The sequence below is a fragment of the Leuresthes tenuis genome, unplaced genomic scaffold (genome assembly GCF_036924035.1).
Source record: "Leuresthes tenuis unplaced genomic scaffold, fLeuTen1.0.hap1 SCAF_9, whole genome shotgun sequence".
Classification (NCBI taxonomy): domain Eukaryota; kingdom Metazoa; phylum Chordata; class Actinopteri; order Atheriniformes; family Atherinopsidae; genus Leuresthes; species Leuresthes tenuis.
In genome coordinates this window covers 31,467,497-31,495,456 of record NW_027325363.1, presented here as the reverse complement: position 1 = coordinate 31,495,456, position 27,960 = coordinate 31,467,497, and the positions used below count along the sequence as shown (strand labels likewise).

Genomic DNA, 27,960 nt, shown 5'->3' with positions numbered 1-27,960 from the left:
TTGATGATAATTAAGAAACAGGAGGTTAAAACAATTATCTTGTCTGAGTGTTAATTAAGAGGTTTTAAAACAGTTTAAAACAATTAGCGTGCCTGGGTGATAGAAATGGTTAATGTGGATTGGAGAGTCTGTCAGTCCTGAGACATACATTTTACCATCACACCTGACTGGCTGGACCGCCGTGGACAACATCTGGTGTTAATTTTTCTGACAACTCGAGCAAAGCTATTTGCTTGATAGCATTGTGCTTTTCACTTTCGAGAGCATAGCAGCTGAAGTCTTTGTTGTCAGGCAAAGTGATCGTCAGAGGTTCTCGCACCTGTGCCCACACTTTCAAGCGTTTGAAGTCGAGTAGGGGCTCGAAGCGGTTCATAAGATCTTTTCCGACAAGCAAAGGAATGGACTCAAGGGATGACACATACTGGATGAACCAGAGTCATTGGACCAATTGATAATTGTATCAGTGACACTGCTGATAAAGTAGTGTTATCAGAGGCGTACGGATGCACTTCTAAAGAACACGGCTGGAGTTTCAGTTCCTTGTTGCCGTGGTTTGCTGCCTTGCAAAGTTTATTAAAGAGTGACAGAGACATTAAAGTCATGTCTGCAACTGTGTCGAGGAGGACTTCATGCCTCAGCACATTCTCCAATGTCAAAGAGATGTAAAATTTCCGTGCAACTCCCTTTTTTAGAGAGGTTGCACAGAAATTGTTGTACAGGTGGTTCAACTTGTATCAGAGAGGCATCCTGGTCAGAGGAGATCTCTTTTTTGATCCAGTTGGACAACCAAAACTGCACTAGATTTTTTTTTTTTTACCTCCTCTGCACTTTCCAAAGGAGTCTGTGACTCTGAGCCTCTTGTGGGTCCAGCTCAGATTCTTGGGTGGCAGGATTTGAAGATGGCTCTGCCGCAGATTCTGGCTGGGGAAAAGACACTTGGCCGCTCTGGTCCGGACTCGTGATTGGCTAGCTTACTGTTCTGAGCTCATTCTACCTCATGCTATCGTGCATACACCCGTGGGGAGTGCGCTACAAGCAGTGGACTGGCTGATGCTGAACAAGTTGCTGCTGATATGTACAAAACTGCAGGGAACACAGGCTCTTCAGGAACTTCTCTTGTATATCAGGACACAACTTCTCCCTAGCCATGATATAGTGCCCATGGCAACTGTCAGGAAGCGATTTGAAGAATTAATGTTATCTCATCGCGCCAGCAAAGTCACCAGATCTTCCATGAACAATCTTCTTCGCAATCTAGAGAAAGAACTGGCAGAATTTATCCATTTCTGTCCTGATCCCAATGGAAAACTTCTACTGTACCCTGACAATCTCTCCAAGAGTTAACTTGTGAAGAAAGCATATGTACTCAAGACTGAGTTGGATGCTATGAAAGCTGAATCAGTCGAATTGGTTGCCAAAGCTGCTTTACTTCTGAGGAATGACATAAAACAGAAATAAATCAAACCAACTATGGCCACCTGGTGTGGAACAGGACAAGGACATTATACCACAGTGCGTCACAATCTTTCTGCGAACCTTGCTTACACCTGAAAGAGTTGAATGACTCGAACTCTTTTGGCAGTGATCTTGTATTTGCTGTCGCTGGTGGCAAGACTAAACCACCAAAGCACATCATCCTGCCATTTGAAGTCAAGTCTCTGACTGGAAACACAGAACTGATTGTTATCCTGAATAGACTGGGCCATGGTGTTTCATACACTCAGGTTGAGGAAATTGACACTGCAAAAGCTTGAGCAATCCCAGATAGGCGTGGCACTGCCAAGCAACATCTTCTAGGAAGTCTTCACTACTCTAGCCTGGGATAACATAGATTGCTTAGAGGAGACAATCAGCAGAGAGGGCACATCACACTGAGTTAACGGGCATTGCTGTGCAGCCCAGAATCATTGGACCAATGCCACAAGTGGAAAATATAACTATGAAAAAGTCCAAGAAAAGGAGCATCTCCCCAGCACAAGCATCACTCCCCATGTACAATGCTGGTAAGAGAGTGGGGCCCTCAGCCACTGTGAGCCTAAATGTGGATGCAGACAGACAAGAACCTGATCTGGTCGCTCACTCGGATGTCAAACCCAGAAGACCAAACCATTAGCAGTTGGACTTGATTCAACATCCTCATCCACAGCAACATATATGTGGTACAGGACACAGTAACTTACTTTCCAACAATTAATGCCCCAGCCACTGAAATGTCAACTGTCAATGAAGTCCTGACCCAAACTCTGAACATCATGGAGACCCTGGGACTGAAGGAGATTGTCTGTGTCTTCGACCAAGCACTCTACAGCAAAGCTGCAGAAATCATTTGGAAGCATGAGAAGTTCCAGAACATAATACTGAGAATGGGGGCATTCCTTACCACATGCAACTTCCTATCAATCATGGGGAAGAGGGTTCAGGATACTGGCCTGTGTGACATTTGTGGAGTCTGGAGTGATTGCAGAAGGATCCATCACCGCTATGATGGAAGGCCACAAATACAACTGTGCGATGATGAGGCTTGCCTGGAAGGGATTTCTGCCTTGGCTCCAAGTCAACCATAGAGCAGATGTTAACCATCTGGATGAAGCCCTCAAGTGCATCTCCATTTTCCATGACGAAGTGTCTCAGGCCTCCTTCGCAACACTCCTGGATGATGTATCTTGCACTCGCCTCCGCCAGTTGTTCTAACTCCCTCAGGAAAGGCCACAAACTGGCAGCTTTCTGGATGTCTTACCTTGACATGGTTGAGATCATGCTGGGCTTCCTTCATGCAGAAAGAAAGGGGGATTGGCTGCTCCACCTTGCATCAATCCATGCTATGAAAGACAAGCAGTTCTATGTGAGGTAAACTGCTTGCACATCTCCAAGGATCAGTGGGCAGAGGTTGCGTGTCTGCAGTCAATTCAAGAAGAGACAGACAAAAGAATAATTTTACATGCAGTTCATGCCGCAGAGGAAGGCTACTGTGCTGTTGTAGTAGCAGCTTATGACACTGATGTGCTGATGCTCTGCCTGGCATTCTCTGCTGATATCTCCTGTGCCATATTCCAGAAATGTGGAACAAAGAACCAGGTTAGGTACCTTGACATCACAAAACTACACCAGGGGCTGGGAAACGGTGTCTTAATGCTCTGATAGGACACATACACTGGATGCAACACTGTGAGTGGTCCCAGTAGAGTGCTTGCGTAGAAATCCCTTTTTTTGCTCTCCTATACCTGCAAGTAGCCACATAACAGCACTTATGAGTTAACAGAGCTATAGTACACGTTCGTTCATTCGTCTTAAGTAGTGGTGAAATAAAGACAGATAATGCCTTATTTAGAGGCTGCATTGTCTTAGCCCTGTTCACTCCGTTATATGGATAGCAAGTTATCCAAATATCTTCCGAAGGATGCCGACTTTCGCCAAACTGTTCTTGGTGAGTAGATAAACGTATTTTATGCCAGAAAAAAGCTCTAGGTTTAAAAATACCGGAGTTCCCCTTCAAGTTCACATCAGAGTTGGTCAGCAACCAAACCAACTCCGACACTTGGACATTTTGTCATTTTTTGCAGTGAACCCTCAATACCACCTTGTTCCGTCTCCTGGGCCACCAGAATCCTCCCCGATGTAGAAGGGCGACCTGTTCAGGCAACTTCAAAATCCACAAAAGTCACCCACAACAAAGGCCTGGAGACGCGGAACCAACAGAAACCCACTTGGACCCGCTGGCGATCACCTGTTGTGTTCCAAGCTGACTAACAAGAAGAAGTGTGTCAACCTAAGTAAGGTCTGCCCCCCTTCTTGTATGTGGTGGGTGCTGAGAGAATTCACTGTTCAAATGATCAATTAATCCAAGCTGTTAGCCTTTAACTTCAAATAGTAACAAACCTAGACTATTTGAATAATTCTGGTAACCCTTCATTTCCCCCCTTAGTTCTTTTAATTTCCCTAAGTGTTTCCTATATAATCACCCATGGTTAAAGCATTTCTCCTGTTTGTCTTAAGGTTCATGTCTTTGATCATATCGTTTTAATAGATAGTTCATATATGTAAATTAATTATAAGTGTTGTATGTTTTATTTACGCATTTGTCAGTCATACCAAACGAGAATTCACGAGTAGCGCTATAAAAGACTGGAATAATAACTTTAACATACCAGAATCGTAAGATTCGTATCGTAATCCACACACTTGCAGCCACATCCCAAGACTTCAAACAGTAAAACGCAACGGACTTCAGTCTGACATGTGACTGACCAATAAGCGTGAACAAACCAACAAAAAGAGATAGTTTCAACATAATATTCGAATATAATGCAGGATGCCTGACCACGCTTACCTGCCAGGGCAAAGCCAGATAAACACTAAAACACAAGCTTAAAAAAAACTACATGTGAACAGTGCCACCCTACAGCGTAAACAGGTAACTGCCTTACATATATATGTGCATAGAGGGGATGTTGTTGTGGTTTTAGATTTTTTGCCCTTTTAAAGACTTTATCATTTTATCCAGAGAAGATTCAAGTCTGAAGGTGTTGATGTGTTGTGTTTGTTAAACTTTTTTTTTTTAAATAAACACATTAACCAAGTGTAACGGAATTTCTCTTTTTTCCTGCAGAGTTGTTTTGTTGCTGGGTTTAAAGATAGCATTGGTAGATTCTAGTAATAAGTTTAATTGTGCACTATCAAGTTGTGATAGTGCTGTTTCAAGGTATCATGAGTGTACAAACATAACGTAATCATGCTTCTTCGCTGTACTCTGTAGTGCATTTTGGCATCATTTAGCTTCCTACTTGCAGCCTCCAGCTGTTGTCCATGATTAACTGACACAGTGGCACAGATGAGATCAAATAGTGGAAATAGATTAATGAATCAATTCATAAACAAATTTAGGAATTAATAGATATATACATAAATGTTATGGCTTTGATTTGGACCAAAAAGTTGCAGGGAGCGGGGAACAATTTCAGCTTCAAGGGTTTTTCATATTAAAATTCAAGATGAATACAAATACTCATTGGAAGCGGAAGCAAGGCGGTGAAGGCAGGCTGGTCAGGTAAGCACACACATGGAATCTGAGGGAATCATCTGGTAGTGGTGGAGTCTTGGCTGTGTATAAGTAGAGGGAGAGTGATTGCTGGTAATGCTGGACAGGTGTGTGTCATCTGGGTGAGACCAGCCTGCCTCCTGCCACAACCTGAAAACACAACACAAAAAGGAGGGGGGGACAAAGAAACAGAAGCAACAAATAACCACAACCATCACAATAAATAGATAAAGAATGACACAACAAAAACAGAAGAGGAGTTGTCTACAAATCAGAAGGCCGTAGTTCGATGTACAACTATCATACGATAAGACACTGAACCCCACGTTGTCTCTGATGTCTCCATCAGTGTGTGAAAGTGTGTGATAGAGAGAAAAGCCTGTTACACTGTATAGACAAGAAAATTAAATCTAATTAAACAAATTCAAGACTTTCCATTTAAGACTCATTTTGAGTCTTAGAGTAACTATACTTCCAGACTATACTTTGTCGTAATGAAGTGGACAAAACATGACAGCAAATGAATGCTAATATTGCTGCATTACTGCTGGTTGTGTTGACTAATCAAGCAAAAGTTAATCTAAACAAAGTGAGTTAATAACACTTTAATGTTGTGTTCTGGTGCCCCCAAGTGGCAAAATAAGCACCTCCAAGCTTGGGTGGGGTCAGGGGGCTGCACAATGGTGTAGTTGTTAGTACTCTCATCTCACAGAAAGAAGGTTCCTGGCTCTAATCTCTGCTGTGTTCTTTCTGTGTGGAAATTGCAAGTTCTCCCTGTGCATGTGTATTTTCTCTGGGTACTCGGGCTTCATTGCACTAGCCAAAAACATGCATGTTAATCCTAACCCTTAACTGGTGATTCTAAATTGACATTACAACTAGATTTATACAAGTATCGGTATCAGTACCGATACCATGTGTGTGTACTCGTACTCAATATTTATTGAACTGCTCCGATACTACAGAACCGATACTAGTGTGACAGGAGCTTAACTTAAAATGTTAAAGCAATACGTTGCTCTAAGAGTTGTTTTATATTACAAAACTGCACTTTGTGCAGTTTAATTTGGGTTGAATATGCCTATAGAGGGAGGTGCAGGGGGGTCAACTGCCCACCCTTGTGGCTCAATTGTTGAAAAACACATGCTGAAGTGCCCTCTTGGGAGCCAAAACGTGTGCTAAAGTGCCCCTTTTTTTTTTTCTTTCTTTCCACCCCTGCCCTTCAAAAAGTCTGTGCACACCACTATATTGGTGCACCCCTAATTACAACTGAGGTGAGCATGCATGGCCTGATTGCATCTTAAAAAAATTCCAGCTTCCCGTGACCTTTATTTACATTATTTGATTTATATTTAGGTTACATGATTTAAATGAATAAATTATTATTAATTAACGAAATAAATACATTTATATATTTCTTATGTAACCATAACAACAGTCCCGATCCCAAAGGCTGTGTAGACCAAAGTGCCCTCACTCTCAGAGCTGCACCTTTAGAGACACCCAGACAGATGGAGTCAGAGACAGACCAACAGAAAATAAAAAAAGAAAGAAAGAAGAAGAAGCCCCTCCTGGAACAGTAATAATACTGCTGTTTTAAATCAAAGATCCTTGGTGAGTGAAACAATACTCCGTCACAAAGTAGCCCTGGAACTAAAAAGAAAAAATAGTAGCTGAGTGACTGTTAAGAAGAAAAAAAAAGAAACGTTGGCAAGCTGGCTAATGTTAAACGTTAACGGCTACAGCGTTAGCATTGTTGCCGGTGGCTGTGATCAGCTGACTATCAGCTGATCCAGTTTGTAAATATGTAAATATAGATCGGTGTGTTTTGTTTTTTTTTCCCCCGTAATATTAATAAGATAAAAAATAATATTACATTGATAACATAATTTGTAAGGTGTGTTTTAGCTACCAACGGCTAATTTTAAATGTTAACGACTACAGCATTAGCATTGTTGCCGGTAAATCAGCTGACTATCAGCTGATCCAGTTTGTAATTATAGATAGGTGTGTTTTGTTTTGTTTTTACTCTATATTAATAATATAAATTATATTATAATCAAATGATAACATAACATCATTTATAAGGTGTGTTTGAGATTTATATTGATTTTTTTCCTGGCTTGTGCTTCCAAGGCCAGGAGCTTGTGTGTGTGGGTGTGTGTGCTGATCGTGACCCTCCTCATCATCATCCCCACCCCCTTTCATCATCATCCCCTCCTTTATGGACAACATTCAAATTCTTCAGTTCAGTTGGTCAGACATTACAGTCTGAACTGAAGTGGCGAGCCAAACCCCACTGAACCTGGACTGCCAGAGAAGTCGATTTTGTTTATTTGTGATATATTGTGATTGTATAGCCTACTTTTACTGTTGTAACTATTTTTATTTATCTTTGTTTATTGTTTTGATTGAGAGAGGCATAAGTTAAGGAAAACACCTGTCAGTAAGAAACACACTAAAATAGGATTAAAAATACAGCATTAGAATTAAACTAGACAATTAGAATAGTAACTAAATTAGCACTAAACTAAGAATTAGATATCAAATTTAGATACTTACTTGACAGGTGGATTTGTAAAGGAAAAGAGGGAATAGTTTGTGTTTTTTTGATTTTGTCTTGTGTTATTATTGTATAGAAACCGAGAAGATAATCAATTCATAACTAAATAAATTATATGTTCTACTTTTTTTTAATATAATACAACAGTGACCTCTTGTTTGTTGTCTCTCCCTACTCACACCCATTTCTCCCAAGTGAATCTAATCTTCTGAATAACTGGTCCACATCTAAATTTCGATTTTATTTATTTTACATTAATAACTGGTTCTATTATTCAACCAGGTGTTACATTACCCCACGCAAAGCAGGTATGGAAATTGAGGGAATGAATGAAAGGATGGATGGAGCAAGTTTGGGGTAGTAATGTTTAGCAAATCTCATAACCAGTGGTTAATTCTTAATTTTGTCTTGTGTTTTATAAGAGTCTAGTTGGAGAGTTTTGAAAGGGCTGAGGAAAGTAATGCTTTGAAAAGACACAGCAAATTAAATTCTGCCCGGAGTATGATACTTGATTTTTCAACAGCGTCATCCTTCATTTGTTCATGTCACACTTTCTGAACAGAACTTTTGAAGGTCAGGCTCAAAACACACTGACATAATTTGAAAACCAAATTGATGCATCAGTAGTTTTAACAACTTCCTTGATCAAACACAGTGTAGAAATCAGCCCTGTCTCTTTAATCCTTTTGTGACATTTTAAAGTAAAACCAGGTGTTAATTTTTTATTTGCTGCCAAACATGAGGAAAAAATGAGGATCACCAACATGGCTTCTTGAAGAGACATTAGGTTTATGGGAAGCCTGATTCTGGGTCTGCTACATTGAGACCAACAAATAATCAAGGAGACATGCAGCTTGATGCTGAAAATGTGCACAACTATCAGTGCGGAACTTTTGACCTCAGTAGTGTTCTCTGCTAAAGGAGCTGACTATCAACTAACTAAGCTCTACATATCTGTAATTGTAATTGGCTATAATTGGACTGTATATTAGAAGTGCTTTGTGATGACATTTGTTGTGATTTGGCGCTTCCATCTTTGAGGATGTCATTGAAAGCAGTGTATAATTTTGAACTTCTCAGGTCTTATCATAGGAGAGGGAGACAGACACTCAACTGTGCTTCTTACGCCTGCTTATTAATTTTCAAGTATGCTGAGTTGTTTTGTGCTGGTTTGTTGGTTTTGTCTGAAGTTGTGTTCATAAAGTACTTAACTCAAAAACAGTAAAAAGTATTAAAAGAGTCCAAAACTGGGATCAGGATATCTGGATTTTTTTTTTTTTGCCCTTAGCACAAGAACACCAGCACATGCTCTTTATCAATGATCCAAACACAACATCTTGGTGTTTGAGCAGCTCAACACAGAACTCAAACAAGATTGAATGGGCTACAAGTGCTGTACACATCTTACCCTATAATACAGTAAAGATAATCATTCCTTACCACTGATCAGTACCACAGTGATCATTTGTTATATTTCTTGGCTTTCAAGCCTTATGCTCAAGGTTGTGCTCACCTGTGGGGAAAAAAATATTCTCTCTCTGGTCACTGGAAAAGGTCTAGCATGACTACATATCCCATTTAACACAATGAAAGCTGCTTGTTTGTTGTTGATTATGACTGTCTGTGATTATATGATTATGTCTATGTTTCAGAGCATTGAGAGAGAAGAACCAATAGAAGTCGATTCAGTCCAAGTACACATTGGACAGGAGAATGGACCCCCTGCTACAACAGGTAATCACACAAGGGTGTCACATCATAACACTTCAAGCTATCTCAACACTTAGAGTTTATATATGAACCAAGCAGGGTCAAGGGTAGAGATTTTACACATTAACATAATTTAATTGGTTGGGATCAGTGCTAAAAAGTCTGAGAACACAGTTGAATGTCTTAACTTTCACTGGAGGAGCTTTGTCAACCTTTGACGTCTGTAGGATTAAGGATGGTTTGGGTTAGCTTTGTTTGTAGTTTCCAAAAAATATAACAAAAGGCTGTCATGCTAAACAGACTGCAGTTGATCATATCCCATTGACCGGCATTATGGTAAATGGACGATCTAGATTGATTTTTTAAAAAAAGGCTGTTCTTGGTACCTAAATTTATATCTATATATACAGTATGTAGATATATATATATATATATATATATATAGATATATATATAGATATATATATATATATAGATATATATATAGATATATATATATATATAGATATATAGATATATATAGATATATATATATATAGATATATATAGATATATATATATAGATATATAGATATATAGATATATGCACATATATGTACATAAACAGTTCATATGATATTTATATATACATGCATATAATGATATCTATATTTGGGAGAATGTGCAGGAAGCTTGCACATTGATCACACTATTTTTGTATGACTCTTGTTGCTCAGTGGAGTTGTGAGGAGCCAGGCAACCCAATAACAGACAGACACAGGTTGAGCTAAAAAAAAAAAAAAGGGGTGTTTTCATACACCAAAATTAATGAATGTTCATATCATATGAAGGTTTTAAAGTATTTTTTTCCCAACAGAACACGCAGTGTTGTTACATGGAAAGATCTCCCCACCCACTGACTACTCTCATGAACACATACCACCCGTAGCCACACGGATGCCCCACCTCCCGATCACAGCATCAACCAAGACAGCAGAAATAAAGGGTTGTCAAATCTCTGCTAGCAGTCCTGTTGGTTCTCTGCCTTCTCCAGATTCTGAGGCCTTTTTCAACTGCCAGACAACTCCCAGCACCTTCAAGTCCCAACCCACAGAAGAGTCTGGAGTTCAAGGAGGTGTCTAAAAAATGTTGTCAATAAATCATTTATCCTATTTTTTTCCCCACTTTCAAACATAAATGCAGCATGATTTACATTTTTTTTAGGAAGATCCGCTCACTCTGTCTTTTTTTTCTTTCTTTTCATCAGTATCTTCTGTGAAAACATGGACCCCTACAGCTACCAGTGCTCTGGGATCTCCAAGTCTTCTGGGTGAGTGACAGTTTTATACAAAACTCTGGTACATAAAACACATACAAAACAGTGTAACATATATGATTTTCTTTCTTTGGATGTCTTCATGAATCTCTTCAACAGAGATATCAAATTTAACTGCTGCCAAGTCTGTGACATATTCAGAACTACTGCATCAGGAGAGGTGAGTGCATGGTGAGCACACACTTTCAGGACAGATGAAATATGCATTGCTTTGTTTGACACCTGTGCATATTGCAGAGACGTCAGTGTAAGAAGTGACAAATCCTTCAACCAGGTGGGAGAGAGGAGGCGGGAGCTGGTAAGATCACAGACTCTTCCAAGGAACATTGGCGCACAGGCTCGTCGATATATCTTTGAGAGACTGGACTCAGAGGCCAGTAACAGGTAAATGTAATGCAGTGTTGTATTTCAGCAACGCAAGAAAAATGGTACATGGATACAAAGGTCTTCTGCATCTTTCTTGCCTCTTTTGTTTTCTACACAGTCACCCTAAACCTGTGACACTGAAGCGCTCTCAAAGTTTTGGGGTGTCCAGTGCTAGCAGCATCAAGCAGATTCTTCTGGAGTGGTGCCGCTCCAAGACCATCGGTTACCAGGTATAACACTTATTGCAGTCTGACCAAAAGAGCTATAATTTAATTTATTAGTATCACTGCATACATGTAAAAACATTAATAGTTTTGAAAATCTATTCAAAGTAATATTTTCCAAGATTTGATCATTTTTATGCATTTTCTATTTTGCTGAATTTTAATTTTGGTTACACAGAAGCTCAGACCTTAGAAGTTCTGTTTTCAGAGTTTGCCCCTTTACCAAAAACATATTTCATACCATAGTTTTTTTTTTTCATATAGCTAGTTGCAGTACATGTATTTGCTGTTTGGTAATCTATCTTTAATTTACTTAAAACCGTTTTAGTCTTTCATCCATCCATTAACCTGTGGACTCACAGCAGTGTTAAATTGTTAAGTATTTACCTCTCAACTACAGAAAAGCATGGAAGTGACTCAGCACTGATGTATATTCACAATAATCTGTGTCAGCTGCTCCAGATGGATTCAGTTATGGTCAAGTAAACCTATTATTAACATTTAATTAACACACAGACACACGCACGTACCAGGAAAATAAATTATGTCTGATTACTTGTCATGTTGCAAGGCAAACTCCAGACTAATAAAGTTCAGCCTTGAAGAGACACCATTTCAAAAACATGTGACAGACTGAAAGGAGAAGGGAGTCTGTTTTACCCATCATAATTACGGTTTGTTTATGTTTATGTTTATGTATTTAGCAGACGCTTTTATCCAAAGCGACTTACAAATCAAGATATAACAAGCTATATAAAAAGCTAACAATAAACTACATAGAAGAAACCCACTAGTCCGACTCTGTCAGAGGTGACAGAGTAGAGATAGGGTGCAGGCATAGAAGGAAGTGCAGAAAGATAAAGTGCAGAGATAGAGGGGGTAGGGAAGTGTATGGGTTAGACAGTTAATGGGGAGATGGCCTCATGACATAACAATCTGCCAGACAACTCGTGTAATGTTACATGCTTCAGTGCATCAGTTCTTCCAGCACACACTCTTCAGAGGACTCTGTGTGTCTCTCTGCAGAACATAGACATCCAGAATTTCTCATCCAGTTGGAGCGATGGGATGGCTTTCTGTGCCCTGGTCCACTCCTTCTTTCCCACCGAGTTTGACTACAGTTCTCTGTCTCCTGCCAACCGCAAACACAATTTTGAGCTGGCCTTTGGGACTGCAGAGTGAGTGATAAGAATGTAAAAATATCAAAACTAAGAGATTTTATTCAGATAGGATACAGATACAACTGATCCTACAATTAGTGGCATTTATAAATTTTCCCTACACTGCAGACAAAAACTAGATGTTAATGGATATTGGAGTAGTTTGTTTTCTTACACTGAGACGAGAGAGGACAAATGGATTTTTTTTTTACATTGACACGGGAGCTTTGTTAACTTTAGGAGAGAAGACAGATGGATTTGGGTTGATTTGGAGTAAATCAAGGAGCTGGTGGCTTTAGCTTTGATCTGAATTTTTGAATGTTTGACAAGAGTCAAAACTATCCAAAATTAACAGCACAAAATCTCCAACTTTTCCTCTATCTTCACACTGGTTTTTTTATGATAAAAAAAAAACTGGCCTGTTTTCTGAATCTGGTCTTGGTTTAATTGGCCTTATGTGCATCAACAGCATCTGTTTTTCATGTTGAATGGGTCATGTTGAGATGCCTCATTTGATTTTTTTTTTACAACTCTATAGAATTAGTTTACATAAGAGAATGCAATACTTTCTGGAAATACAGTTGCCAGGTTTTTTCTTTCTCAGATGTTTGGTTAAAGGTACACATTCCTTTTGACTGACTCCATGTCTTTGCAGATTTCTTGGTATTTTAGCAGAATGCATACAGGCCGCATGATATTAATCCGACATTAGAAAGGCCTGCAGCATAGACGGGGGCTGTTTTTGTGATATTTCACTCACTGTAAAAGTTAATTCAGTGTTTATCTTCTCTTATATAATGGACAATAAAACATACCTGCAAAAGAAAGTTTCCCATAAAAAAATGTTCCTACTATTTCTTAGGCCATGACATTGACTTAAAAAACCTTAAATGGTTCGGTTTTACATTTGTATCCATTTCAGCTCAAGTATTCATGGATGCTTGCAGTTCCACTGCTCATAAGTGATTTTTTCAGAGCTTTTTTTAATCCAAAAATATTAAGATTATTTCAAAATGCTGGTTGTGCTCTAGATTTTTGCATAACTTCCTTCTGACTTGTCAATGTCTGTCCCTGGCTGTCTCCAGGTTGAAGGCGGGCTGTGACCGGCTCATTGAGGTAGATGACATGATGATCATGGGTTGTAAACCAGACCCCATGTGTGTCTTCACCTACGTCCAGTCACTCTACAACCACTTGCGCAAATTTGAGTGAAGCTCAAGCAGAGTTAAACTAGCCATCAGCTTTTTTTGCTTCCATGTCCAAGCTGAGCTGAAACCCAGAGCAGGTATAGTAGAACTTTGGAGAGACTGGGTCGCGTCCGAGTGGTGGATTATTATACTTTTCCTTATTCTGTACAACGGAACAACCTGCTCTCAGGGGAATTACAACAGTGATTGTTATTGTGCATGAAGAATAATGAAAAGGATTTATGTACACAAGGATATCAAGGCTTAGGGTTTATTTTTTTTATTTTTTTATTTAGGTTTTTAGTGGCATTTATTGAAAATAGAAGAGTGGGAATATTGCTTTGTTGTATGTATGAAAGTGTATGTTCATACAAATCTTTGCACCACTGGAAAAGTGGTATGTCTCGTATATGTCACTGAAAACATAAACTGATGTATCAAGGCACACTGTTAGAACATCTCACACAATGTCAGTCGAAATAAAATTATATGTGATAAGCAGCTGAGTGGTACAAATTTGTTGTGTGATACTGTGCTAATGGGGTTCTGAGGAAAATTTAAACCAATAAAATGTTCTGTACACATAAATTCAGATAATTTATTTTTTACTGGGGGATACAGTTTTTTTGTTTGTTTGTTTGTTTGTTTGTTTAGATTTTTTTTACGTTGGAAAAAAGGGTGGGAAGGGAAGATGAAGGTTACAAAAATGCATTGGATTCACAAAGCCAAAATCTCTCAATGTTTCAATGACACAGTATCTCACTAAAAATCAGAGAAATAGAAAAAATCCCATGCAATGCAGGGGGCTAACGGCCAACGTTGTGTACCACTGCGGTCAAGCTAGCCTTCGCTTTACTTTGTTGTGTGCACGTACACAAGTAACAGCATGAGTCCTCTGAATGATATTTCACATTTGGCAAGTCATTTTCACATTGAAAAATGTTATAAAAAGTAAGAAATAAAGCAATACATTGTGTCATTCCCACAGTACTTCGGAATTATGGTTTTGATTTTCAAAATCAGAATCAGAAACGGTTTTATCGCCATGTAGGTTTACACATACAAGGAATTTGTTGTATTGTGCTGGTGCTTTGTTTTCCAAAAAAAAGCAATAAATAGAAACAGTAAGCTAAAGTGGAAGTAAAACAATGGAATAAGTATGTAGAGGTATTCTATAGACTGTCCGTGGAGGAGATAGTAGATCCCTGTTACATTTCATATTAGTGTAAAGTTAAATTCCCAAAAACAGATTAATGTTGAAGTAAAGTGTTATTTCCACTGATCAGTTTCATTTCAGAGTACTCAACCTTGGAGTCAATCAAACAATGTCATCTCCAGCTGCTGATGTATTTAGAAATGAAACACTACCATCTCTGGTCATCTCAAATAAGATATTAGTGCAATCTGGTTTTGTATTTCAAATACATAGCTCCTTTACATGTCTAATATTTCTTATATATTGTGTGTATTCCACAGGCTAATTGATTTTCAGATTAGTAGCACATTAGTAGCTCCTCAGAGAAAGGACTTAGGAAAAAAAAATTTAATTCTAAAAACTGCAACATGTGTATATTGGTAAAATGTTTTTTTTTTTTTTTTTTCTTCTTTATAAATGAACCCTTTAAGTATCTTCTCCACATCAGCAGCACAGATGGATACCAACACATACATGTCATGATTTCATCTCTCTTGTGGTCCTGTAGTCAATGTGGCTCAATTAGGGGAACATAATCCAGGTGAGCACATGTGATAAAAATGTAGTATTACTGTGTAACCACTTACTAAAATTGTTATGTTGAAACAGCAGTCCAGAGGCTGATTGACTGAGGTCTTTGGAAGAAACCAAAAGTGTGGCTAAGCCGGACACCCATAAACTAATCTTGGAAAACAAATTACTAAAAAACAGACAGAGAGGAACAGAATTAAAGAGATGGCCAATACTGACTGTAACGATGTGGATCTGAGACTGAGACTGAAAGACTGAGACTAACTGAGGAGCATAACTGAGGGGAACTGACTGCAGCTGTGAGCGCCTGACAAGAGATAGGTTAAATGTCATGTTACATTTTGAGTTTTGTTTTTTGTCGTTTTGTCAGGGTTTAGGTTTATTTTTACTCAGTAGTTTTTTTGCTGTGTTTTCCCTTGCCACATTAGGTTCACTCAAGTCACCTGTCTTTCTTTCATAGCTGCACTCCATCACCAATCACCTCCCTTAGTATTTAGTTTCCTAGTTTCCCCAGTCACAGTGCCAGATCCTCACTGTTCACTATCGTTGTCAGGTTGGTCTGTACTCGTTCTTGCTCATAGTCATTGTTTCGTAGTTTTCAGGTTTGAAGTTAAGTTTTTGTAATCCGGCTCAGCCACATTTTTGTGTGTAAATAAATCAAGTTTTCTTTATAAATATCTGCATCCGGGTCCTCCCTCTACACCATTCCTGACATGAAAGGTGAAAGAGACCAGGGCAACTGAGGACATCTAGGGTAAAGACAAGGAACAAGATTGTAAATGCTGAGGACTGAAAACTAAAACAGAATACAAACAAATGTCATGTCATGTTGATCTCAAATATCATTGGTTCATAATAAACTCTGAGCTGGTGAGGGGTGATTAAGAGTAATGATTCCCAATAATGATTCCATGATTTACTTAAGATAATAATGCAGAAAAGCTCAGGGACCAGTGTGTCAGGAATATTTAATATGTGTTGATCATAAACTGACTTTATCTGTTCTACTTACATAATCTGAAATTGGAATGTTTGCCCCTAGCGGATTAAAAGTGTGTAAAATCGATATATAAAAATAGGTCCATAAACTATAGGCTTTGTGAAATTCCTTTAAGACAGTCGTGATTGTGAGTGAGTTAGTTAAGTGTCACATTCACCAAACAACTCAAATACAGTGGAAGCAGTCGAAGAACAATAAATGGGGATTAGTTCACTCGGGTCTGCTGTGTGCCCCACCTGATCTGATGAGATTTAAGCTCCTGACTCCTGCTCTACTGTCAGCAGCAGTGGAGGCTGAGCAGCGCAACTGTGCGTGCGGTTCTGTCTCTGTTCGTGGACCATTCTGCTCAAACAGAAGCAGAGACCTGATGGATTTGAGGGCGTTGTTTAGACGACAAGAGTCATGTAAAGGTGAGTTGTATGGGATTTCTTTTTCTTCCATCGTTATGAATGAATTTATTTCAGACAATTACCACAAAAGTGATTGGTAAACAGTAGTTACATAAAGAATAATCTCAAACAACATATACATATTCACCAGTATTAGCTCATCATATATATTCATATATAAATTTGTACATAAATAGAAACAAATAATATAAACAAAATTTCCAATTGAATAAACTTGTAAGTATTTATACCTTCAGATATGACATTAATTAAGGCAAATTGTCTGAAAAAGGGTATGAAGAAATTTGACTTTTTATTTTATTTTGATCAACTTTAAGCTCATGTGGCTATTTCACTGTCTGCTCAAAAATCCAAATCAGAAATCCTCCTTGTACTATCAGCCTATTATGTTTCTTCTTAGTATTATTATGATCGTTATTATTGTTGTTATTAATATTATTAGGAGTAGTAGTAGCAAAGGCCAAGTCAACACCAATAATGTTTTTTTTTTCATTTCATAGACCTGACAGTTTTCACAAGAACACATTTTCACATTCTGATTATTTTAAATCATTTGACTAAAAAACCCGGTGTTTCTCATTCTTATTTGTTTAATTTTCACATGACCTTCTTTTTTAATGTCGGTGTTTCTTTCATTCGTCTGTTATCCCACTTTGACTTATACGGACAGATGGCCAGAATGAGAGCAGCGTGTCTTCTCCGGAGCTGGACAAAACCGTCAGTTTGATGGAGAGTCAGAGGAAAAGAAAGAGGACCATCTTCAGTCGAGCCCAGGTGTCTGAGTTGGAGCAGGCCTTTGCTGTCACTCCGTACCCGGACATCACCCTGAGGGAAAGGCTGGCAGCGCACACACACCTGCCCGAGAGCAAGATACAGGTGAGGCTGTTGATCAGAAGCTCACTAAGGCCCTTGATTTCTTGGTTAGTTTACAGTGGCTGTATGAGGTGATTTAAGCAACAGCAGTGTATGTTGTGGCTGGAAGTGATGCTATGAATAACAGTAGGCTCTCTGTTTTACAACTGGCAACTTTGCTTTGGATCACTATCAGAGATAGTTTCTATCAGACAACTGTTTTCATGGCAGATGTTACCTCCAGAGCAGATTTAACCATTGGTCTATTCTTTTGTTGAACGTCATTTTGGAGACCAGAGTTACAAAATGTAATGCAAAAAATTTGCTAAACATCTTATTTCATACAACAATGACCCTGCACAAATCTCAGATATATGAGCCTTAATGCATAACTCAGGCATTTAAAAACGCAAAATTTTCCATAGGTGTGGTTCCAGAACAGAAGAGCAAGAAGCATTAAGACTGGCAGACTACCCAAGTCCACCGAGCCTGTCCTGGAAGCTAGAGGTTTTGTAGAGACCTCTTCTGGACCTGGGACCTCCACATACCCAGCAACAACCACACTGACAGACATACTGAGGCAAGATCAGAGTAATTTCTTTGAGGATGTGCCACAAATTTACTCAGATTGGATCCCAATCTACAGCAAACCAGTATCATCCCCACCACCACCTTCCTCATCTCTTCCCCAGCAGCCCAACCGTAGCTCCTCAAAACCCACAGAGTCTTTCCTCTGGGAGGAGGAGCCCCACAGGCAGCAGCACTTTGGGCCGTCACTCACCAGTTTTATTCCTGGCTCATATCCTCAGCCCATCAGCAAGCAGGCTCACCACCCTGCCTCCGCCTGCTCCTGCCAGGCCTTCATGAATCCCAAGCTCCAGAACCTTGCATCATCTGTGAACCATCAGGCCATGTATGAAGGCAGTTCTGGACGTGGAGGTCACTGCTCAGTAGAGCAGGTGCCTTCCCATCCTCAACCAGTGTACTGGGAGGTAACCCAGGGGCAGGGGCACCACCACTGTCACCACCATCATCATCACCCACAAATGGGACCACAGACCTCTATGGGATACATCTCAGATCTGATCTATAATGCTGCTATTGTAACAAACTTTCTAGAGTTGTAATGACTCTAAATGAGGATAATGGACAGTGACAAGAATTAAGAGGCACTGTTGCAATTAGTGCACCTTTTCTGTCACACTCCTTGCTGACTAAATCTGTGCTGTGTGTTACCAGAGCTGATTATATGCCAGGCAAGCTTGCATTATTCTAATCAAATGGTTGAGTTCTGTTTTCCCTTTGTCATAGTTTTTCATGTTGTATGGTATTTTACTGTCATAGTGTATAAACTGATATATTGAACCCCTGTCCTTGTTAAATTGTTGGTGACACCACATATTATTGATTTTGATATATGTAGTTATTTCTTAAGCCAAATATGATATATTTGTCCAAATATACAAACTGCATTTTGTGAAGAATGGTTGAAAGTAAGGAAATCATACAACCACAAGTACCCACACAATTGTTGTACTCCAAGGCAGAGTTTAGAAATTGCTTCATACATTTTGAGACCCATATGATACAACCTTTCACATGTTGCTATATAACCACAAACAATAATTTAGTTATGAATAGAATTCTCACATTATGTATAATGAAAGACAACAATGAAAACCCATAAATCAATTCTGAGGTGTATTATCAACAAAATATAAATAAAATCAAAAGTGAAAGTACAGCACTGTATGTTTTGTAATAATTGTCTGAATGAATTTTTATGTTTAAAATAATGAATTGTTCCCAACTATAAACCTTTATCAGGAGAGGTTAAGAATTCCTGCTTCCACACAACCCTTAATTTTCCCGATATGTTCCTTTGGACCGATTTTTTATTTTTTATTATTTTTTTAATGGATTGGCTATTATTCTATGCTATGATTAATAAAAGTGGATTTTCTGGAATTTTTATGGAATGGAACTGTGGGCATTTAGGCTGGTGTTTGCAGAAGCTGGATACTGTAGATAATGTGTTAATTACGCTACAGTTGGTCATTTGAATAGTCTATTTGAACTATTCATCCATCAATATAAAGCAAAATAACTTGAAACCATTCAACTTGTCGACGTACATTTTTACCTGCCATCAATATGGCTACTCCAAAGAAAATATTTTCAACCAGTTAATTCATTGTTTTTCAGTTAATGTAAATTTTCTAACAACTTGTTCAGCAAGTTTACTATCCGTCATTAATATTTTACCTTTAGTAACATCTTTACTCACCCAAATTCATCAGAATTTTTTTTACTCACTTTTTTTTACTTGTCTAACAATTTATTCTATCCAACCATCATCAAATAAGCAACTTTATGCTTTTAAAATGAAGGACACCTTACTTTTAGCTAACATTACATTCTCAACCCATTGGCCAGTAATTTCCCCTGTTCAGTTGTCACTTTGATAGTAGCTATGAAAACACAAATCCGTAACTAATGTAACTTGTATTAATTTCTTTAATAACCTTTATTTGTCCAGGAAGGTCCCATGAATATACAAGACCTGATCCTCTGGGGAATTCTGGACCTGGTTCTGTATCTCTTTCAGTAGCAATCAGGAATATATTATAAACAACTGTCATCGGTAATTCTATTTTCAACAAGTCATGTCAAACATTTATCCTTTACTTAAAGATATTATTTTAAACACTTAATTACTATTGTTGGTTTATCCAGATGGCGCTTAGTTTTTCATTTAGACTAGTCAGTAGTCCCTCTCATTTAATGTAAAATTTCTGGGTAATCTTATACAAAGTTGATATTTAGTTGCCCAACTGCAGTGTTTTTGAGAAAAACAGCCATCCATTTTCTATAACAAGTAGTCAATCACAGGGCCAAACAACCAGCCACGCTCAGATACATGTTTTCAATACGTGTTTTTTGGCAGCAGAAAGAAGCCAAAGTACAAGGAGAGAACACAGGAAGGCTTCAAGTGGGATTTAGGGGATTCATACTAGGAACCCTCTTGCTGTGAGGTAACGGTGCTAACCACCACACCACCGTGCAGTTTGGTAGAAACACCTCAAACTGTTTGGGGACAATGAATGGAACGAATGGAGCTGTTGTTTGAGCATTCATCAGTAAATATATGACAAGTATAAGTCATAATATCACAAGCTGAAGATGATATGATTTGTCTTTACAGAGGCCAGCTCGTGTTTTCCTGCTCTAAGATGAACCTTGGCATGTTTATTGCTACAACCCAAGAGTATTATCTTCCAAAACATCCCGATTAGAATGATTGCTTGTAGTAAGATACCATGACAGAAATAATTACTTTCTAAGTCAAAATATATATTTTTTTATATCTCTCTGTACTGTTAGTAGCAGGAGATCTAGATGGACAGATATAATAAAAAAAAAAGAAATACAAATAAGAACCAAATTAAAGCTAGAGCTCAGGATCTATCAGCTTACAGCCTCTGTAATTCAGCCTGGATTTAACTTCTAAAATATTACAAGTGGTATAATACAGAGGCAAATATAACAGACAGGAGTGCCCACTGTGCATCCAGCACTGGACAAAGATCTCAGCATATCATAATCATCTTTAATACCAAATAATCTTTTGATAAACCTTTAATCCGGGTGTCAAATCTCAGATCTTAGGAAGATACTTTCGTATATCCAGATGTAGATACATATTTTAATCTAACCACAAATATAACAGGACTTGGCAAGAGTAGTACAGTATGATATACAAAAACAAAAAATCATACCTGGAGAAGGAATCAGTGAAAAGGGATATTCTGTGTTATATGTGATCAGTTTAAAACAAAATACATGGTATATTGTTCAGAGGAAGATAATCATATATCAAAGCTACTATAATTGTTTTTTTTTAATGTGTTGGATGGCTCAATAATTCACTTCAAATCAGAAAGTGTATAGCAAACAAAGATCAGAGGATAATCATTACCACACCTGTAACAATATTACTGATTTTGCTTCCAAAAATAGAGGAAGTACACAATCTTCAGTTTTAAGTATCAGAACAGTTGCAAAAAAAAAAGATCCAGCCCTCACCAGATCTTAAAACAAGGTCAATACAAATTCAGATGATCGACAACACATGAAATTTTACTCAGTGTAATTATTTATTGAACAAAAACTGTGACAAAACACAGAAGCAGTGGGTGAAAAACTAAGTGAACCCCACGATCCAACAACTTGTAGAACCACCTTTAGCAGCAATAAGTTGAAGTAATGGTTTTTCTGACGTTATCAGTCTCTCACATGGTTGTGGAGGAACTTTGGCCCACTCTTCTTTCCAACTTTGCTCCAGTTCATTAAGGTTTGCAGCACTGGTTTATGCACAGCTCTCTTAAGATAGACCACAGATTGTACTTCATTTCTCTCCAAGTTTAATGATGCTGAAGGGTGTGGAACTGTGGGATGCCCAAGATACAAGACCTGATATATCTTTATCATGTTTCTCAATGTATTCCTAATGTGGGTGTCCACTGTCTTCAAATATAGTTGCCAAGTGGGGGATTTCTGGTCTGCAACATTGTTGTATGTCTATGTTTTTGCATGGTAACAACATGACCACTGTTATTCACTTGATCTGTTACTTGTTATTCACTTGATCTGCTTGCTCAGATCTCTGGCATCAACATGACAAACTATAATAATGACTAAAACAAACACAAAGTGTGTATTTGGCAACTAGTGACGTAACAGCAGTTGTTGGAAAGTTATGTGTTGAGCACAGTAATTACTGTAAGTCAGTCTGTGCAGACCATGAAGATTTAAAGATAATCCACTTTTGTCATTGTTGAGATATTTCAATCTAGACTGCTGTAGTAGACACACTAAATATAACCTTGCAGAGAAGTCATATAGGTAAAAGTAATAAAAAATAAAACACACTCCAACATTGGACTCACATCAGAGTTCTCATCTGTTTACTCATACATTTGCTGAATTTAACAGGTACGATGAGGGGGGGAGAACAGTGCTCTATACGAGAGGATATGCTAGATGGAAGGATTTATTTTGACTACTTGTGATGGGTCTCATTAAGCTACAATCACATTTATCAAATATGATAGGTCATTCAATTTACAGACATTGCCTTATAGATTTATATGAAATATAAAGTAACAGAAAATAAATAAGAATTGCATCAGTTGCATTTAGCAGGAGGGAGGAATGTCAAAGAACAACTTGGAACTAATTAGGAACCCTTTCTTAAAATGCCCCAGTGATTTGCAAAATAATTTCCTGGGAGAAACAGAAAACAAATTTTAAAAGTTTTTCTTGCAGAACTGTGCTACGGTTCACCTAGTTCTCCCTCCATGGTCCGGACCAGAACATAAAGCTCAGCGAGCCCGACTACAGATGCAGCAATGACAGCTGATATCACCCGCTGGAAGACAAACAGCAGAAACAATAGCTCAGGTTAGTTTTAGTAGAACACAAATACATAACTTAAAGAGAAATTCAACTGATAGAAAAGCATCACAAAACGTAGTCTCCAATATTATCAGCTTTGTATTGGCAATACATTTGAAATACTTCTAATGGTAAAGATTGCGGGAAACAACACAATGACCTAATGTCTTAGCTTAGTTTAAAGTGAACATCTGACACTGAATGTTGCCTTACCGCTGTAGTCTCAGTGAATAAGTACTGACTGCCTATGTAAGAACATGCAAAGGCAGCAACTACAGTAACCAGGAAGTTGAAAACGGTCACCACTGCTGCTTTGACTGAGCGCACTGAATGGAAATCAAAGGAAAACAAGTATAAAAGTCAACTCATTATTAGATGTGAAACAGCACATCTAGCATATGTGTACCACTAACCTTGCTGTCCAAAATCTGCCAACGTTTCCTAAAAACAAAGAATAATGTTACATTGTTTATATTTAAACATTAACAAAATCTGTCTTCTTCTTTCTGAAGCCCAATATAAAAATTTGCATAGTGAGCTCCAAAAATGTACCTCATACAGTTTCATAGCATGTAATTAAATCTTGACCTTAACAGAATAAATCAAAGTTATCCTTTATATTCAGTTAGTGAAATATAAGATGTCAAACGTTTTGAGATGTTTCATAATCAACATCTGAAAATGTACCTGAGTGTTGACATTACGGGTCATCCTGTTGTATTCTTCATTGGCAAGATTTGCTTTGATTTTCTCAAGACGTGCGACCAACTCAGGATTCTAAAATAAGACGAAAGTGTCACAGTTTAGTTTTTTTAATTATACTTATGGTATTACTTTAAAAGGATGACAGGCATATTACATTGTTAAAAGTTGCAGAAAGGGGGCTACATCTCCTGACAATAGAAAATAGATGGAGGCGGTAATCGATATGGAGGAGGGATTGCAGTACTTGTTAACAACAGGAAGTCATATTATCTTTGCAAGTAGTCATATAATCTCTGCATTCCAAATATTGATCTGTTGAATGTGAGTTCTGTCTATGTCGTCTACTGAGAGAGTTCCCCTGTGTTACCTGCTGACGGCTCACATAACATCATCAGCTTAGCTGTTGATACAGACACTCCAATGCATTTGTCTATGGAGATTTCCACCATGTCTTTCTCACTGCTACATTACAACTTTACAAGAGTTTGTCAACACACACATAAACTCCCCATTCGCCCCCTCTTGGATGGTTACCCTTTCTTCCAACTCAGGTCCTCTACCATGGGCCTGGGAGCTTGAGGGTTCTATCCAGTATCTTAGCTGCCTCAGGATAGCCTTTTACTGGACAAAATTTTTTGATGTAGTTCCTGGGGTTAATTAGAGCTACTCTCCCAGTTTCTCGTTGCTCTGATTACCACAGGTACTACTGTTGTACACTATTTCCATATGTGTTGATGGCTTGGACTACTTGGTTGTGGCTGACTTTCTTGCAGCCTCCTCATGGTTGCCATTTGCCTGTGGGACCCCAAGGTATTTGTAGCTGTTCTTAACTTCTGTTATGTTGCCTTCTGGCAGTTCAACCACTTCAGTTGTGATCATCTTGCCTCTATCATTTCGCTACACTGTGTATCAATGAGTCAATGTGTTGGTCAGTCCTGGCTCAAATCTTGCTATCGTCCATATAGAGGAGGTGGCAGATGATTGCTTCACTTTGGGACTGTCATCCATAGCCTTTCTCTGTGATGATCTGATTCATAGTGTACTGTATGACAATGTATTGTGTAATATCAAGACCTGCATTGACACTGTAACTGTTGAGAAATGCGTGTCTACCCCAACCTATAGCCCTGGATGACCAAGGAGGTCCAGCGGCTGCGAAAGGAAATGAACGTCCTCCAGTGATAAGGTCCTCCACAACATGGCATAGGACCAACTTGAAGAGAGGCATCAGAAAGGCCAAGAGGGACTACAAGGGTCATGGAGCTGCTGAAGGTGAAATCTCACTGCCAGAGAAGTTGAACTACTTCTTTGCTTGTATTGAGGTGGAGCCACCAGAGGTAGCCATCCCACATGCAGCAGCTCACAACAAGATCACCTCTATTCTCATGCTGGAAGAGTGCCAGGTGAGGACCTAAAAGTGTTCCTTGGACATGTGCTGAGGAGCTGTGCAGAGCAGTTGACAGGGGTCTTTCTTTACCAAGATCAATTTGTCATTGTAGGAGGCCACAGTCCCACCCTCATTCATCAAAGTCCCTCTACCCAAGACATCTTCCATCACCTGCCTGAATGACTACCAGCCGGTAGCACTCACCCCAGTGGTAATTAAATGTTTTAAGAGACTGGCCCAGAGTCACATCATGTCATTCATCCCTCCCACCTTTGGTGCACACAAGTTTTCCGACAGGGCGAATAGGTCTACTGACGTTGCTCTCCACGCTGCTCTGTCCCACCTGGAGCACCAGGGGAGCTATGCGTGTCTCCTCTTCATTGACTTTAGCTCAGCTTTCAACACCATCCTCCCTCACAGACGAGTGTGTAAACTGTTAGCCTTGGGACTTCCATATTCCACCTGTATCTGGATAAAGGACTTCTGACGGACAGCTCACAAAGGGTCAGGGTGGGCCCCCACGCCTCCTCAGCCATCAGCATCGGCTGTCCTCAGGGCTGTGTGCTGACGACTGTACCCCCGCCCACCACATCAACAACATTGTTAAGTTTACAGATGACACCACGGTAGTGGGGCTCATCTGGGGTTGTGAGTCTGTGCACAGGGAAGAAGTGGATTGGCTGACAGGATGATGCCACACAGACAACAACCTACCACGAAGACCAAGGAGCTGGTTGTGGCTTCAGTAAAAAGCAAACAGACATCCAGCCACTCTGCATTAAAGGGGAACTCCGGTGTTTTTAAACGTAGACCTTATTTCTGGCATGAAATACGTTCACCTACTCACCGAGAACAGTTTGGTGAAAGTTGGCGTCCTTTGGAAGATATTTAGATTCCTTCGAGATCCATGTAATTGAGTGAATGGGGCCATAGACGATGCAGCCTCTAAATAAGGCATTATCTGTCTTTATTTCACCAATACTTTAAGACGAATGAATGAATGAACCCGTACTATTGCACTGTTAATTCATAGCTGCAATGTTGTTGTTATTGGTGGCTATCAGGGGGCTTATAGAGGGCTTTCTACACACTCGTCTACTGGGATGACGTCATTGATGCCCGCCACTGCAGATCTCGAGTAATCTAAATATCTTCCGAAGGACGCCGACTTTCACCAAACTGTTCTCTGTGAGTACATAAACATATTTAATTTTTTATCCTATTAAAGTTCCCCTTTAATGGGGACAGTGTGGAGAGGGTGTCAGACTTCCATTTCATTGGAGTGCACTCGACGGAGGACCTGGGATGTGAACACTGGCAACCTGGCATGGATAGGCCCAATGGGTATAGAAAATAGAATGATGGATGTCTTTCACATGCATTATACTGGATGACTGTTTTGACTAATCTAATTTATCACTTCTAAATACTTTGGCCAATATATATACCCTTTTATAATATTTTTAGATATCTTTTATAGATCTTTGTTTACATAATATTTTTTAATATCGCAGTGACTGCACCTAATTTCATTGTACTTTTTACAGTGGCAATAAAGAACATTCCGATAGCCAAGCTTGAAGGTTTGATGCAGTGTGTTTTCCCTGGGATCTGTTGGAGCCATTCTCCCAGTTTGGAGGGTCACATCCCCAAGCGCTCCGATTACCACTAGCACCACTGTTACCTTCACTCCTAACATCTTTTCAACTCCCTCAGCTCTTAGTATTTTTCAAACTTCTCGTGTTTGTTCTTCTCGATGTTTCTGTCGCGTGGAATGACTACATCTTCCACTACTGCCGTCCTCTGTAGTTGGTATACACAGAGAAAAATTAAATAGATACATAAAATTAATATACGCGTGTACATATGTACTGTTTGACAAAGAGTTGTCAAAAATTACTTTAAAGAGGTTTTCTAAGCCGTTTTATTTTTATTGATTGATTTGTATCTTTGCATTTTGTATTGATTTGATTCAAGATGACACAGTACATGTTAATTCTGTCCTATGAAGAACTGTCGTGCTTTTAACGTCACCTTGGTACAGGTGTCCTTACCCAGCTTGGAAGTGCAGGTTTTATTGTCTGCTCTGATGAAAAAATAAAAGTATTTGTATGACTGTTCTTACTCTGGGAGGCTTCACAACCTGAGGCAGGTGCAGAAAACTGTCCTCCAGAAACTCATGCAGGGAGTGAAGATGACCTGGAGGAATATGGTCAGAATGAAGAGTTAGGCAGTATTTCACAGTGGACTGACTAATACCTAATGGTAACCCTGCAATGTTACTATAATGACACGTCGTTATATACATATTTGGTGATTAATTAAAGTATATGCAGCAAGTTTGCATTACATTAGACCTGGAAACGGTTTTCACCTTTGTCTTGAAGGTATTTCTTCAGTTTTCTCGCAGTGCTGAAGGACAGGATTGTTGGCTGGGATTTTTTCAAAAGTTCCTCCAGTTCTTCCTTCAATGTTTGCGGCAGACATGAGTTTGTGTTGTCCAATAACCAGGTCACTTTCTTTCTGAATGTATCCCCAACAACAAAAGAAGATGCCATGGTGTGAATCCAGCTAACACTGACCGAGTAGAGTAACTTTAAGAAACACTGCTTTCCAAACACAACTTTTTGTCCAGCCTGACCGAGAGAAGAACGAGATTTATGTACGTTTTGTTTTTCGTTGGTACATACTGATGTGTCGCGTCAAACGTGTGTTAAACACAACTGACTAGTTCCAGCTAAGGGAGACAAATCTATCGATGCAAGCGGCCATATTTTTCGTGTTGTGACGATTGACGCTGCCGCTCACGTGACCAGTTCTGACAGATTTGTCAAAACAGTTCTGCGGCTTCTTCAAACCTCGT

At 39.0% G+C, this 27,960-nt stretch overlaps 3 protein-coding genes across 3 annotated transcripts in view; 2 read left to right on the top strand and 1 right to left on the bottom strand.

The window, feature by feature from the left end:
• Positions 1-14,061, top strand: part of smtnl (smoothelin, like) — a 43,890-nt gene extending 29,829 nt beyond the window's left edge. The window contains exons 2-9 of the mRNA XM_072393067.1: positions 9,251-9,332; positions 10,165-10,422; positions 10,555-10,617; positions 10,723-10,783; positions 10,861-11,007; positions 11,108-11,219; positions 12,240-12,391; positions 13,459-14,061. Coding sequence (XP_072249168.1) covers positions 9,251-9,332; positions 10,165-10,422; positions 10,555-10,617; positions 10,723-10,783; positions 10,861-11,007; positions 11,108-11,219; positions 12,240-12,391; positions 13,459-13,585 — 1,002 coding nt within the window. The 3' untranslated portion in view covers positions 13,586-14,061. The remainder of the gene's footprint in view (positions 1-9,250; positions 9,333-10,164; positions 10,423-10,554; positions 10,618-10,722; positions 10,784-10,860; positions 11,008-11,107; positions 11,220-12,239; positions 12,392-13,458) is intronic.
• A 2,540-nt stretch (positions 14,062-16,601) lies between these two features.
• LOC140313808 (homeobox protein SEBOX-like) lies at positions 16,602-19,146 on the top strand. Its single transcript, XM_072391784.1, has 3 exons — positions 16,602-16,696; positions 17,367-17,572; positions 17,974-19,146. Exons 1-3 carry the CDS (start codon positions 16,654-16,656, stop codon positions 18,673-18,675), a joined length of 951 nt encoding a protein of 316 aa, XP_072247885.1. The 5' UTR covers positions 16,602-16,653; the 3' UTR covers positions 18,676-19,146.
• A 2,094-nt stretch (positions 19,147-21,240) lies between these two features.
• tmem199 (transmembrane protein 199) lies at positions 21,241-27,897 on the bottom strand. Its single transcript, XM_072393066.1, has 6 exons — positions 27,472-27,897; positions 27,223-27,296; positions 23,693-23,782; positions 23,419-23,446; positions 23,219-23,331; positions 21,241-22,979 (listed from the first exon to the last, which is right to left on the bottom strand). Exons 1-6 carry the CDS (start codon positions 27,653-27,655, stop codon positions 22,884-22,886), a joined length of 585 nt encoding a protein of 194 aa, XP_072249167.1. The 5' UTR covers positions 27,656-27,897; the 3' UTR covers positions 21,241-22,883.
• Between the last annotated feature and the right edge of the window lie 63 nt (positions 27,898-27,960).